Here is a 15889-nt window from a genome sequence, read left to right on the forward strand (position 1 = left end):
GTTGAAGTTTCTCTATAAAGAACTTTATGTGATCCAGCCATCATTGCACATTAAAACAAAATAAGCCAGTTATATAGAGTTGCAACACTTGAAACGTATAAAGAATGAATTTTACTATCAATCTGCACAGTTTTGTTTTACTTTAACAATTTATCAAAAGAAAAAGGAAAAGGAAAAATAATACCATATAGGAAATATTGATACATGCAACAGATGGTGGCTCTACTGTATTTGAGAGACGGCTGTATATACAAACACTGAAAAGTCCTAATTTGAGCAAATTTCTTCTGACTCTGGATTTCATTAAATTTATTTATGTGACATTAAATGTTGATACTGTATACAGGCATAGAAACAGACTGAGTTCTTTTATTAAGATCCACAACTTCATAAGAAAAATACTTTTGCATTTAAATTTTAAAAGTCCCCCTCACTAAAATCTCTCTTCACAGGTTGAACAACTGTTGTCAAAACAGTTTACTGAGCTTCATATACTTGGTTCACTTTGTCACATCCATTCCAACTAAGATGATTCAAGGTACTCCAAAGCGACATCATAGCAGAAACGATATTGCTCCTGAAAAAGAGAGAGAAAATTAAAGAAACTGTCTAATATATTAAAGGGCAGGGATATCTATGAGCAACTATATTCTCTGCCTACTGCTGTGCCATTTTAGTCCATACTAGCATTCTCACATGATTTTTCTTTTAAATTATTAGATGTCTGATGTCAGCTCTGATTTCAAATCTCAGCCTAACCACCACAGTGGAAGGGAAGAACTGGCCACACATGGCAATAAACTCTTTGCTTCCCTGTGATTTGTTCCGCTTCTGAGTTAGTTATAAAACTCGTAGTTTTCATTTTCTAACAAAGTGTTTCTCTAGTGAACTACTTCAGTCCCTGTACAACTGACAGCTGCTTCTTCTAAGTCAAATGGTATTTAGCAGTAAACTAGCAATAGCATCTTAATATCATTCAAGGAAATAATGAGCTATGATACTGAACTGCATTAGGCCTCAAGACAGTGTTAGAAATTGTGATAAATAATGTAATGTCAAATAGATCAGAAGGTGCATTTAAGTGAGGAGATCAGCAAGTGCAGCCAGGAAAACTGATATTTATTTTTAAACAAGGTTGCTGTTCAATGTCAATATTTGAGGGGGGGGGGAAAAGAGAGAGAGAGAGAGAGAGAGAGAGAGAAGTTGATTAAATTCTACCAGCTTTTAAAGCTAAATGAAACGAGCCTGGTCTCATGATTTACTTTAGGTTGCAAAATCCACTAGCAGGAAGTGGTGGGATATCTAAAAAGGTTTTATTGTGCTGCTTACTTTTGTTATCTGATGATCTTGTTGAATGTAGGGCAGATGACAATGCTACATTGGTTTTCCTGGTTTGTTTTTTACTAACGACTCAACAGCTGCTGCTGCTGTCGTTCAAGAGCTCTGAATAAAAGCCCACACAATACACACCACAGAGAAACACACCTACAGAAATTCAGTAACTGCAGATTAAAACTACAATGGATTTGGGGCTTTTAAAAAAATAAAGAGAAGTTTTCAGATAATTTACCAGAATTGTACGCAATATACATTGGACTCTCTTTATAGTAGCACTTAAGTTCAGCAAGTAATTTTCCATGTGATCTGACCTGCTTTCACTCTCAACAATGAACTGGAATCTGTGCACCAGTTTTGTGCACTACATCTCAAAAGTGTGCTGGATAGACTCTATAGTACTTTTAGCAAGATGGCCACAGGTAGGCCAGATACGTTCAGTAACCTCCCTCTTACAGCTGTTAACATTCTAGCTATCATTTAATCCACTTGGTACTGGCAGATGGAAGCAACTATGACGCTGGCAGACCAGGTCATGCTAGAGTGTACTCATGTGAATTCACGTGTGTATTAGTATAGATCAAAGTACACTGTTAACTGTAGAAGAGTGTATTTGGTGTTTAAACTTCATAAAACTAATGGGATGTTACATGCATTGTTTTTACTTATCTGTGTCCTGTCATAGTGTAATAGCAAACATTTACATTGTAAATACGCCTGCAACTAAATAACTCATCAGACATCAAAGAAGTTTTGTGGAATGCTAATGAAGGACTTTATGAGAAAAGATGCTAGTTCCAAAGCAAATGGCCATTGTGTGTGATGACCTGAGGTCAGAGACTCAAAGTGCATTCCTCACTCAGCGTCACGTGGGTAGAGACTCTGTTAGCTTGTGTTCTGTGAGAAGAAGCTATAAGAATGAATGCAAAGAAAGATCCTTTGGACTCTTTCAGGGAAGTATACCAGATGCATAGTGCAGATCCCCAGAGTTATTCTGGGTAGCCCTGAAAGACTTTTGGGAAACTGGTAGTTTATTACATCATTGCCACCATTTGGAATTACAAACTGTGATTCACCTGTACATATATTGTACCTCCTTTAACCTCTCAATAACGCTCATTCTTTTTTCTCAGCTAAAAAATCTTTAGTTAGTTTACTATAGATTTAGCTGTCAGCATTGTCTTTTGTGTAAGATCTGGAGTACCAAATGATCTGGGGTAAGTGACTGCTCTCTTTGGACTGGGAGAAACCTGATGTGGTGTGATTTTTGGTTTGAGTGACCATTATCACAAAGTTCTGTTTGTCTGGGTGGCAAGATAGGCTGGAGAGTCTAATGGGACTGTCTGTGACTCCATGGTAAAACTGGTATAGTAAACCAGAAGTTCACATTTGTTACTGGCTTGATGAAATCTAATTATAGAACACACCATCAGCTTGGGGTATCTGCTCTGTTTTCTGACAGTCTGCCCTCAGGTAGGCACTCACAGTTGTGAGCCACTCCAGACAGCAACAAACAATAATTAGGGAAATCGTATCACGTACACCTGAAGCCTAGTAAATTCTGACACCTGGAAAAAAGGATGTATGAGGAAAGGCAAACTACACCCATTTTGTTCAATATGTAAGTTCGAAGGGTCAGAAGCAATTTTCACTGTATATAAACCATGAACATTTTTAATTTCAATTGGCATATATGAGCTCAGTGCTAGAGGCAACCATCTGTCTGAAGAGTCTGGGTATTTGCAACACTGACTGCTGTCAGCAAGAGAGTCAAATGGCAAAAATTCCAAGCCATTCTCCAACCTGCTTTCATACTTAACCATGACAAGAACAATCTTTAATGTTTAAGGATTCATTTTTTCTAAAGGACCTTCACTCAGTCTGCAATTTTGGAGGCAGGAGTGGAACATGAACAGGTAAATTACCCAGTGTGGGAAGTGTGTGTGTGTGTGTGTGTGTGTGGGGGGGGGGGGGGGGGGGGGGGGAGGGAGAGAAAAGAGTAAAGCTGCATCTAGAAAACGAGAGACTGCATTTCAAAATCAGGCATTTAACATTTAAAAAAAAACATTTTCTTTAGAGTTATAGTTTGTTAAAGCAAGTTTACAATAAAAAAACCTAATCTATTAAAAGAAATGTTTTAAGATTAAAGTTTTCCTGTGTCATTTTGGCTCTGTCAGAAAGCAGTGTTACAAATTACCACAAAGGCCCAGAAATAGCAATTGCAATTACAAAATATAATATATTTCCACTTCACAGTTTATTCCTCTTAAGAAGAACTGTCTTGGCTTGTAAACTTTTAAGATAGTTTGTCTGAGCAAAATAGGCTATAGTGTTACTTTAAGAACATAGGTTGATCTTGAGAGATTATAGTGTACCCCCCTAAGGGATTGTCTACACTTACCAGGGGATCGAGGCACAGCGATAGATGCATCAGCGGCTGATTTAGCAGGTCTAGTGAAGACCCGCTAAATTGACCGCAGATCACTCTCCCATAAACTCCTGTACTCCACCTGAACGAGAAGCGCAAGGGGAGTCGACAGGAGAGCGTCTCCTGTTGACATAGCGTAGTCAACCCCGCGTAGTGGACCCCGTGGTAAGTAGATCTAAGTACGTCGACTTCAGCAACATTATTCACGTAGCTGAAGTTGCGTAACTCAGGTCCAACTCCCCCCCCGTAGTGTAGAAAAGGCCTAACTGTTCTGTAAATTTTCCTTGAAAAGCAGACGATATGGTAGGAGAGAAATGACCTACCAAAACACACAATACCATGCTATCCAATGTGTAGTCCTTCTATGTGCAATAGGTTTCCAACTCAGGATGTAACAATTCACAACAGTACACCCGCTCAGAATATTACATTCACTGTTAGAATTATACTAGGGTGATACCTGCAGGTCTCCTAGCTCTAGTAGATGGATTACTATGTTTTTTGAGCACAAGATTCATGATCTAGTACTTTTGGTCACACCACTGAAATGATGAACAACCTGCATCCCAGGTGAGAGTGTTCCCAAGTGAGCCATATCAATACACACTGTATATTATCCTTCTTGCTAACTGGCTGTCTGAATTCCAATCAATGTGCTGTAACTTACCGGGGTTTCTACCATGTTTGGCTTACTATTCCGTAACGTCTTTACTGCGTGGAAAACATCAACCACATTTTGTCTTTTGACCATTTCAACAACTATGCCTATAGCACAAAACATTCCACTCCGACCACCACCATTCCTGAATGTAAGCAAAACAACAGAGTTAATACATCTGTTACGTACAAATATACCTGTCACATATATCTCACCTTTAATTTTGTAAAAATACAAGATGGGGGACCCATTAGATGAGACAGACCTTTATCAATCCCCTCATAGCTCTAGGTGATGTGGTTTGAAACATCTGACATCACTGCCACTCTTGATACTGTTTTGAATCAATTGTGGTGTGCTATATAGCTCATTATGCAGCCTAGCTATGCTATAACATAACTTAAGTGGGCAGGAGAAATTAAAAGCAAGTGTTATGAATATAAACTGCAACATTTTCCATTTGTTTCTGGAGGGAACTGTTTTAAATCATCACAAGCTATAAGAATAGTGGCAGAATATTACTGGAGTGTTCTGTTGATTTGATTTTTAGAGATGCTGCTAATCTTTTTTGTAACTTTTTGATATTATTTCCAAAAGTTCCTGGAAACGAGGATAGGTGTTTTTTTCTTGAATATACATTTAAATTACGTAAACAAACTATATGAGTCTGTGGACACCATATGGGCGTTCTGGAATTTTGCTGTAGTTGAGAGTCAAAAGAGATCTGTGAACACTTAATTATAAACCTCCTTTTGAGGGCAGTTTATTCAACTGCTAAAATTGAAGCTTTAAGTTGAAATATGGTAGAAAACAGATCGGTCACTTTTCATTCAGGGAATGTAAAAAAATATAAAATATACCGCTTTTCCCCCTTTTCCTAAAAATAGCTCTCTTTTAAAGATGACATTTAATTGGTTACACATATGGTGGGAGTCAGTGGGTTTTTTTCTTCTCTCTTCTTTTTAAATGACAGTGCTAGAAAAGCAGGTACTGCCTACATGCTGTACATTAATTATTTTTCACTAGCACTACTATAGATGTAACAAAAATGTCTCTGATTTCAGGTATGCATATTCTTGGTCCAGAATGACACAAAATAGCTGTGATGTATAAACTTGTTGGAAGAGCACTATTCAAAATATGCATAACATATAATGAAAAGCTTCATTATATGTAATCTCTTGCCACTTAGTACAAAGAAGCATCCTGTTGGATTACTCAATAGTATAATAGTATTGGATCAGAAGTCACTTGTGGACCCTCATTTATAGCCACCTGGAAAACACTGCCAGTAGGTGTAAAAGGAGAAAATTGGGATTCCAGAAAACCCCAGCAAAAGAGAACACATATCTGTCCAGCCGGCCACTTCTATTGTGCTCATCTCCACAGTATGTAGGCCCCAGTCCGAAGTGGGTGACAAGTACCAGGGCCAAAATTAAAGAAAACAAAATAGGACACATGCAATAGAATGTATTAACAGGGGCACTGGATTGAACTTAAAATAATGAATTGGATGCTAAACAGTCCGAGATGCTGCCACATACCCAGTCGGCCACAACAAAATTACTCACAGACAGTGAATGATAGTTCGGCCTTCCCCTTCTTCACATTCCTCTTGCCATTTTTCAACTTGAAGAATTAACTTCAAAAATGATCTCTTGGAGCCTGGAATGTCTCTGTGAGAAGTCCATCCCAAATACTGGAATTGCTGCACCATCAGATAGCCTTCCTGTGGCTGATGGAAGCCAAACCACTTTACATTAACATGGCACATTTATAATCAGTTTATGAAAACTAAACAGATAAAACAATGTGAAACTAAATCAGAGTATATATTGCACACAAATTCCATTACATGTATGTGCTGAGCATACATACAAAGAGATAGCATAAAGAAATTACAGAAGTAGGGCACAATGGAACAAGTTTAAGAAGAAAATGTTCTGGAGTAGTTGCAATTAGGACATCAAAGTTTATAGGGCCACTAATTTAACCACTCCTAAATAAACTAACAGGGATATTTCTCTGGATTCTAAATAGCTAGTTTTTTAAAAAAAAAATTCTACCTCTACATAAGCAATAAAAAACCCCGTTGTTGAATCTGTAGACCTTACAGAAATGCAGTGGCTCTGTAGGAGCACTTATCCTGACAAAGTATTTCCAGTTATAAAACAACAACAAATGATGGTGGTGTACAAATATGTTTTTTGCTTGAATGGAGTCTGCTCCTTTTGCCAGCCCATCATATCCTGATGACAGATCTCTGAGCCTTTCCTAAACTGAGTTTCAGACACAGAGTGTTTTGGGGTGGCTTAGAATGTTTCAAAAAAGGTTTCCTGTACCTGGCTGCCCTAAAGAATAAATAACTCACTCTGGTTTCATGTAGCGGGGGCAGGCAAAGATGGAAAGAGATGTGGGGTCGTGGGGGGGGAAGAGATGGTGCAGAGAGAAAGAAAGGTTCACAGGAAAGGGAGAATGGAGAGAAACAGAGGAAACAAAAAATTAAAAGCCAAAAGAAATGGAGAGAATGAAAATAAGAGATGGAACAAGTGAAAGAGACAGGAACAAGGAAACTACAAAATATAAGAAACAAAAAAGGACTACAACATAATCATTAAATGTATTAATATCTCTACACTGTATTGAATTTCCCAGACACAACAAGGAGAATTAAAAAGAGAGATGAAAACATTTTGCTTAATACTCCTTTCAACTAAAGCATAGAGTATGGATAAAACATGACCCAGTTCTGAACCATCTATGAAAAATAGCTTGGGAAATCAAAACCTGACAGAAGAGCCTTTGCAACACCCTTTCGTTTCCCCATATCCATTATCATAATCATTTATGAGTTAAATTAGAAATATGCTATGTACTTCACAGACGTTGTCCGAACTTGATCTCTAAATATGAGATGTAACAAGTGAGGGTAATAAAGTGGGGGATGGTTACAATAGCTTAACCTACTGGTTCTCACAAATTTTTCTTTAACTCATTGCATGCAGGCAACATAGTAGAAATGAGTTTCTAGTGGAGATCTGAAGGAGAAGGTAGTGGCTGGTACGCAGGGTTTGAGAGAGTGTTGAAAGAATGCAGGACAACATTAAAGAAGACAGAGACAGTAATGGATAAAAGATGCAAAGTGCATCAAGACTTGCACCATTACTGGAGGTGGAGAGAACATGTTAGTAAATGTAGGTCAGGGCACAGTGTCTCAAGAACCTCCAAAACCGGAATAACTTTAAGTCTTTTCACACATATTTAGTAGAATGTCATAATGCTTCTGCTTTGTTTTGTGGTTCTTGCACCACAAGGCCCACGAGGTGTTAATTACATAACCACAAGTGTCCTTCGGATATGCTTACATGCAATTTCATATGACAGTTATAAAATGAAATACTGCTTGTGTCCATTATAGGCCGCTGTAGAAAAATAGTTAAATCTTAGGAACTGAATGTTTAATTCTGTTCTGCTTAATGTCTGAAGAGAATTAATATTGTATATTTAGTATTATGTAATACTCAAATCCACAATAGCCCAGTTAGCGGTTATCATTATGATGATACTTACTCTTGTTAGATTGCATATCCTGAAAATTCTGTTTATTACATCACAATCCATTGAACAAGACATGCATTCCACTTGAATAGGACCATATCTCAGCATTCCTTCTTCAGGCCAATACTGTGGACAGCCCTGAACAAGAATAAAATGGGTATAATTAAAATTTAAGTTGCATCATGAATATTGTAGTATTTCATTATTATTGTAACACACTTTATAGTACAGTAATAGATATGTTAATTAATACTAGTTAGTTATTGAAAAGCAAAGCCACAGGGTAATTACACTGTAATTGCAATGAAACTGCACTGTAATTACATTCACCCTATTACAAAGCGTAACCACCTTGATGCATTAATTTGTTCACAAACCCCCCATACACAAACACTAACCTGTGCTAAATCAACTTCATTTAACATTACAAGAGAGGTACAGCCATAGTCATACACTAATCTCCAGAAATCTTTCACAGTGTTTGGCAAAGGATGTTGTGTGACAATGAAAGCAGCTGGTTGCCTGTAGCTCTGTAAAGAAAAGGAGTGAGTAGGGGAATATTAGTAAAGAAAGCACTGAATAACGATTATGCAAAGTCTGGGCCTCTTGGCAACATAACTAAAACAATGTAGTGGAATAAAATCTAGCAATTTTAACCAAAACAACTATTCAGACAATCAGATATCTTAAAGTGGAAAAAAAAAACAGATCACATATGCATAAATCCCCTTTAAATTAATCACTTAAAAGTTGAGCCCATTGTTGCATATTTTGCTGAACTGGTGCTTATATTACATGCATTCATCATGGTTTCAGATTATCTTAGAATACTTGGGAGACAAAGTAGAGATGTATTAGCCCCATTTTACAGAGGGGGATACTGAGGCACAGAAAGATTGATTTAACCAAGTTCACACAAGAAGTCTGTGACTCAGCCAGGAACTGGACCTAGACCTTGAGTCCCATGATGGTGCGATAACCACAATTTCCTTTCCTCCCCTAACTGAGCTTAAAGCTATTTTCTTTTCTTTATAAACCGCTCTTTGGGCTGACATCAAAAAGTTTTCAAGTTTAAAAAAAACTTTTTAAAATAGTTTTATTGGAGAAGTCTTTTGGCATTTTACATCCCCTCCCTGCATCTCTTGGTTGGGGTTGGACTCAGGTTGTGAGCATTGCAATGTTGTCACTAGTGGAAGGAGTCAACAGAAGACCAGCAAGTGACTGTCATGCACCGTTGCTATCTGGGAAGAATGATAGTCGGGGGGGTGGGGGGGCTGGCAGTTATTTTTAAAGGCAGAGAAGGCTGGTAATTAGGGACTAATTCCCACTGGTAAGGACACAGCTGTGTAGTTACTGATGTACTCAGGCTGCACTACCTCCTACTGCGACTGGAATACTCCTGATAGGACTGGAGCTGCTCTATCTCCTGATGGCTGCAGTCCATGCGGCTGCCACTGGGGAACTTCTGGCCCTGTAGCACATAGACTGCTGGCAGCAGAGAGGAGGCACAAAGCAGTGCAAACTAAGGCTTCAATGGGACTAACCTCCTGGAGGCTGAGAACAGGGTGTTCGGATCTACTCCCTGCAGCCTCCAGCTCCTGGTGTCCCGGCAACACATGGGTTGCAAGTAGCAGAAGGAGGAGACACAACACAAGGGATACCAGCTATTGTGGGACTGTTACATCAGATCACATTTGGGGGCATGGGTGCTGAGATGGAAAGGGATAGGGTGGCTTGGCAGGACTTCCTTTTCCCCCCAACAAATATGGAATTGCTACCCACAAATTGTTAGCCCAAAGCTCAGATGAGCAGTATTCATTTCTGGACCAGTGACAGATTTGAAGATGGTATATATTGTGACTATGGAGGAATGGAAATTGGAGATTTAATACAATACACCTCTACCTCGATATAACGCTGTCCTCGGGAGCCAAAAAATCTTACCGCGTTATAGGTGAAACCAGGGTAAACTGAACTTACTTTGATCCACCGGAGTGCGCAGCCCCGCCCCCCCAGAGCACTGCTTTACCGCGTTATATCAGAATTCGTGTTATATCGGGTCACGTTATATCGAGGTAGAGGTGTACTATTAAAAAGGGGAGTTCCCAGCTTTCCAGAGGATCACAGAAGCACTGAGACGTCTGAGATATCTAATGTTGTAAAGGAACAACAAAAGTTAGTGGATTTTAAAAATGTTGCCAAGACTTCCCTCTCCCTTCTTTGTTAAGACCATTTTACTGAACACTACAGGAAGAAAAAATTACCCTTTCTTTAACCAGCAAGAGTTCTCTCTCATATTACACAGCTTTTCATGGCACATTACGTAGACAAAGGAGATAGTCTCTTACATCCATAAGAGCAGCATTGATATAGTTGCTGCTCTCCCCATCAATAGTAATTAAGAAAGGCAGACATCTGTCAGGTGGCAGCATATCCATGAAGCGATTCTTGTCATGATTCCTTGGCAAGCAGGCTATGCTGCAATCTTCAGCTTGCAGCCGAGGGGTCACAGAATTCAGGGTCTAAACAGCAGAGGGAATCAATATCATGTTATAGTGCATCTTATATACAGTGTTCTTGAAATTCATTCATTTATTTAAAATGTTGCAATGTGGGAAACATGAAAAATCACAAGCAAACAAGAGCATGTGTCTGCTTGAGAAACTTGACATTTTTTCAGTTTAAATGAATGAAAGCTCAGGTACGAAGACACATCAGGAACTGCTGAACGGATCCTCTAAGCGCATCCCCCCTAACATGCAATCCAAAAGGGAAGAAAATAGAAGAGAATCTTGTGAAACACATATGAACTATGTCTCACTTGCTTAAAATGCAAAATAACCCCCCCATCCTGCCAGTTCAAGGTCAGTACTGTTCATTATAGTCAGCAGTCTATTGCAATTATAATCTAAGAAGGGTATTTCATATTTAAGAGTGACCTTGTAAAGTACATAATAAAAGAAAAGGGTGCTATATTATCTTAAATACAAGAAAGGGACAAAGGTTATGAATTTGATATGAAAGTCTTTTTCCTTAAAAGAAATTATATGTACCTAGAGGCAAAAAAAGTTGCTATTCTATGAAGAGCTACCAGTAATTGTAAATACCTGAAATTCATCTTTGAGATGTGAAGAGTTTGTCTGAGAGTCTATTCTAATCATATCAAAATATGCAGCTTTGAATTCACAGACAGGGATGGCAGTTTCTCCACATAAGCAAGCTTCCAGAATGGCATCATGAATAAAGATGTACTGCTCCTACCAAAGAGGAAAAGAAAAGAAAAATCTAGCAATTTAAAAACAAAATAAAATCTTACTTTCCTTCAAGATAAGCAGATCTTCCCCCTCTATAAATCTTATTCAAACCAGCTTCCATCAATCCATTGGATATTGCTTTAGCACCTTAAGTACAGTACAATCTGCCTAACTGGGATGCAGTTAATCAGTATGTTTCCCTGAGAACCAATTTAAGTCCAGCAATAGTAAGAGCATAAGTACACTAATTTGCTTAATGGGGGAATTTTCAGGAGATTTTGTGGTGCATAGGTCAGTGTGGGAGACAGTTTCATGCTGGTTCTGCTTATTTGCTTCCTTAATAGTAGCTTTCAGTTCCGTGATACATACAGAAAGCATATACAATGCTTCAAGCACTACCTGCTCCTAGCAATTATGTGGCATATTTCATGCTACGTATATGCGTGTGGACTGGTATACCTAGTGTCTCATACCTAGCACTGGCGCAGGCAATAGACTCAGCATTACGCCAATACAGGAAATGCTGCCTCCTGATTCTGTTGGCCTGTCCAGTGAGTCTGCAGCCCCCAGCCAGCTGCATTATTATTCCAACAGTATCTTTTGTCAAACATTATACAACACCACAGGTCTGTCGACAGGGGACGGCAAAGGAAGCAATTGCCCAGGCGCCCGGGCGATTTAAAAGGGCCCGGGGCCCCCCGGCTGCCGGGGCCACAGTAACAGCCGTGGCAGCTGGGAGCCGGGGCCAGGGCCGGCTCCAGGCACCAGTATTCCAAGCAGATGCTTGGGGCGGCAATCTGCAAGGGACGGCAGTCCATGTGTTTTTGCTGCCCCAAGCAGCGCGCCGAATTGCTGCCTTGGACGGTGGGGGCAGTCCGTGTGCCATTAGGATGGCACGCGCGTTTCCGTGGCGGCAGCAATTCAGCGGCAGCTTCTATGTTCAGCTGCCCACGGCAGCAATTCGGCGGCTTCTGTCTTTTAAATCGCCTGGGCGGGCCGCGGGACTCCTAGGCATGCGAAACTGCTCTGGGCCCCACGCTTTGGGGGATGCCCTGGGCCGGCATGATTGGCCAGCACGCGTGGTCCTGGAAGTGACGGATTTGTCACTTCTGCCCCGGTCCCGGCCCCCCAGAATTTCTGACGGCAAGCCTGCAACACCCACCGTGTGTTAGTCACATCAGAGAGTTTGTAACAGAAACAGTCTCTGCCCACAAAGAATTTAAAATCCAAGGATAGACAAGAGGTAACAAACAACTGGGAGAGTAAGTGGAAGGGACCATGAGAATGACAGTAAGATTGTGTGGTGACTCAATGGTGTGAACGCTTCATGATGGTAGCTTATATTACTTCGTTATTAGAGAAAATGGTTACTAACCTTTCTGTGTTCTTTGAGATGTCTTGCTGCTCATGTCCATTCCATGTTAGGTGTATTTGTGCACCACTGCCAGAGATTTTTCCCTTAGTGGTATCTGTCAAGCCGGCTTTAGCACTCGCTGGTGCTGTGCACTTATGCGCTGGTTTAAAGAGTGCCGCCAGCTCTGCACCCTCTCAGTTGCTTCTTGTCCTTAACTCTGACAGAGGGGCAGGAGGGTGGGCCGTGGCACGGACATGAGCAACGCACCTTGAAGAACGACAGTTATAGAAAGGTTAGTAACTATTTTTTCTTCTTTGAGTGCTTGCTCATGTCCATTCCATGTTAGGTGACTCACAAGCAGTACCCCAGGAGGTGGGCTCAGAGATCATGGACACGCTGACAGCAACACCGCTCTCCCAAAACGAGCGTTGTCCCAGGCCTGTTGGGTGATGGTGTACTGAGATGCGAAGGTCTGTGCTGATGACTAGGTTGTGGCCCTGCAAATGTCCTGGATTGGGAACTGTGAGAGGAACTCTGCTGATGAGGCCTGGGCTCTTGGCTGGCCTGACTGATATGAAATTGTAGCAGGAAGGCCAGGTCAGGGCACGGCTGGACCTTGTCCTTGAAGAACTCCATGTGAGGCGGTTCTGATGTAAAGGTCTTGATTTCAGAGACCCTTCCAGCCAGGGTGATTGCAACAGGGGGCATGATGCTAGCGGCTTGAAGAGGGGACCTGAAGGGCCATGATCCATTTGCTGTGTCTGTAAAATCCTGACCACAGGCTCTGTCAGCAACTTTTCACATAGGCCCAAAGTCCAAAGCTTGGTTTGAGCTGGAGGCCTAGTTAACAATGAATAATATTGCCTAAGAAAAGCTGAATAAACCAGAGACAACCTTGCTTCTTATTAGATAAAGCATAGTCAGCAGAACTCCAGATGGGGAGCAGTAATTGGTGTCCTTATCAGAAGTTACAGACATACGAAACATTGGAAGGGGTCTCAAAATGTCCACTCCTTAGTGCAGGAAGGAGATAGCAAATACCCTCCCTACATACCAGCCTAGAGTTCATGGAGAGGCCCAATCATGTCAGTATGAGATATGACATCCTCCCTTCCACAGATGCATCCCCTCCCTAGATGCCAACGTTAGCTTTTAGGAACAAAATGGGGCACCCTGAAAACTATTTCTATTGCCATGTACTTTTCAATGTCTTTCTGCTTTAACCCCCAGGAATGTACCTGTTGGACAACAAGAAGAGCTACCTCATTCCTATGGACCCCAAATCAGGATTCAACTTATAAAATCATAGAATATCAGGGTTGGAAGGGACCTCAGGAGGTCATCTAGTCCAACCCGCTGCTCAAAGCAGGACCAATCCCCAGACAGATTTTTGCCCCCGATCCCTAAATGGCCTCTTCAAGGATTGAACTCACAACGCTGGGTTTAGCAGGCCAATGCTCAAACCACTGAGCTATCCCTCCCCCGGCACACAGTATGTTGTATGTTAACCTGAAACCATGGACGGAGCCATTATGTAATCTTTTAGACTATTGGCTTATTGTGCTTATCTTGTCTTGCAGCTAGAACCTATCCAGGGGCTCGGGACCTCCCACCCCATCGCTTCCCTCCACCCATGAATACCCTATATAATCTATTGTAATCAATTGCTTGGAAGTGTCTCTGAGCATAATAAGCAAAGTGACACTCCGCCAGTGCTGTGCGGAATAAACCCATGTGCTTGACTCTACACGGTGTCCATTTTGTTCCTTCAGGACAAAAGTTTTTGTCAAAAGGTTTTGACAGAACCAGGTTTAAGTCCCATGGGGGAATTGGCTCACGGACCTGAGGATAGAGCTTCTCCAGCCCTTTGAGAAACATACAGCCATCTCGTGGGAGAACACTGACCTGCTGTTCACTGGTGGGTGGAAAGCTGAGATGGCTGCTAAGTGCACCTTGATAGACAAGAGGAATCAGGCCCTGTTGCTTTAAGTGGAGCAAGTAGTCCAACATAGACTGAAGGGAAGATCGAGATGGAGAGAGAGCTCATTGAGATGCAATGTTGAGAAGCGCTTCCATTTGGCCAGGTAGGTAGCCCTGGTGGATGCTTTTCTACAACACAGCAAGACCTGCTGGACCTGTTCTGAGCAAGCCTGTTCTTCTGGGTTCAGCCATGCAGCATCCATGCAGTTAGGGGCAGGGAAGCGAGGTTCGGGTGAAGCAACCTGCCGTGGTCTTGTGAGATTAGGGGCTGAGTGGGAGCGAGAGTGCAGCTGCTACTGACAGATCCGGGAGCACACCAAACCAGTCAGAATGATTCTTGCCTTGTTCGTTTGACTTTTAGGAGGACGTTGTGAACCAGAGGGATTGGAGGAAAGGCATAGAATCGGAGCTCTGTCCATGGGAGCAGGAAAGCATTGGAGAGGGAGCCTGAGCTGTGCCCAGACAGCGAGCAAAACTGATGGCATTTTCTGTTCTGTCTGGTAATGAACAGGTCCACCTGGGGAGGCCCCTGCCTGTGGAAGATTAACTTGGTGACCTCCAGGTGAAGGGACCACTCATGGTGAGAGGAAAGGGATCTGCTGAGGTGATCTGCCAGTACATTCCAGGCTCCTGGGAGAGGTGACACCTCGGGATGAATGGAGTACTTTGTGCAGAAATCCCAGACAGATAGCCTCCTGACAAAGAGCTGAAGATCGGGCACCTCCCTGCTTGTTGATATAGAACATGGCTGTGGTATTGTCTATCAGGACTTGCACCACATCACCTGAGATCTGGGGAAGGAACACTTGGCAAGCTAAGTGTACTGCCCTGAGCTCCCTGAGGTTTATGTGCAGGGAGAGTTCTTCTTGGGACCAGAGGCCCTGTGTCCTAATGTGGGCTCCCTAGGTCTGACGCATCCGAGATTAAAACTACTGATGGTTGAAAGGTAATAAAGGGCAACCCCATCATTACCGATCTTGGGTGTTTCCACCAGTGCAGGGAGGCGAAGACTAGGGGAGTACTGGAGTTCAAGTGGTGTCTGCTTAGGGAGTATACTGATGCTAGCCACATCTGGAGGGGTCTGAGGCACAGTCTTGCACCCTGAACCACGTAAATACATGCCATCATGTGCCCCAGTAGCTTGAGGCAAACCCGAGCTGTCGTAATTGGATGGACCATAACATTGGATATCAGGTCTAACATAGTCCAGAATCAGGCCTCTGGCAGAAAGGCCCTGGGTTGGGTCGAGTCAAGCACCACCCAAAAAATTCTATTCTCTGAGCCAGGACAAGAGTTGACTTTTGCTCTTTTATCAGCAGGCC

The 15889-nt window shown here is 41.8% G+C and overlaps 1 protein-coding gene across 1 annotated transcript in view; it reads right to left on the bottom strand.

Annotated features, from left to right (window-relative positions):
- Window positions 1-523: 523 nt before the first annotated feature.
- PTPRK (protein tyrosine phosphatase receptor type K) overlaps window positions 524-15889 on the bottom strand; it is a 585126-nt gene continuing 569760 nt past the window's right edge. Inside the window, exons 27-33 of the mRNA XM_065401786.1 lie at window positions 11087-11236; window positions 10328-10501; window positions 8378-8509; window positions 7992-8117; window positions 5993-6156; window positions 4431-4566; window positions 524-577 (exon numbers count right to left, since the gene is read on the bottom strand). Of these exons, the coding sequence (XP_065257858.1) occupies window positions 524-577; window positions 4431-4566; window positions 5993-6156; window positions 7992-8117; window positions 8378-8509; window positions 10328-10501; window positions 11087-11236 (936 nt within the window). The remainder of the gene's footprint in view (window positions 578-4430; window positions 4567-5992; window positions 6157-7991; window positions 8118-8377; window positions 8510-10327; window positions 10502-11086; window positions 11237-15889) is intronic.

This window comes from Emys orbicularis, chromosome 3, assembly GCF_028017835.1.
Source record: "Emys orbicularis isolate rEmyOrb1 chromosome 3, rEmyOrb1.hap1, whole genome shotgun sequence".
NCBI lineage: Eukaryota > Metazoa > Chordata > Testudines > Emydidae > Emys > Emys orbicularis.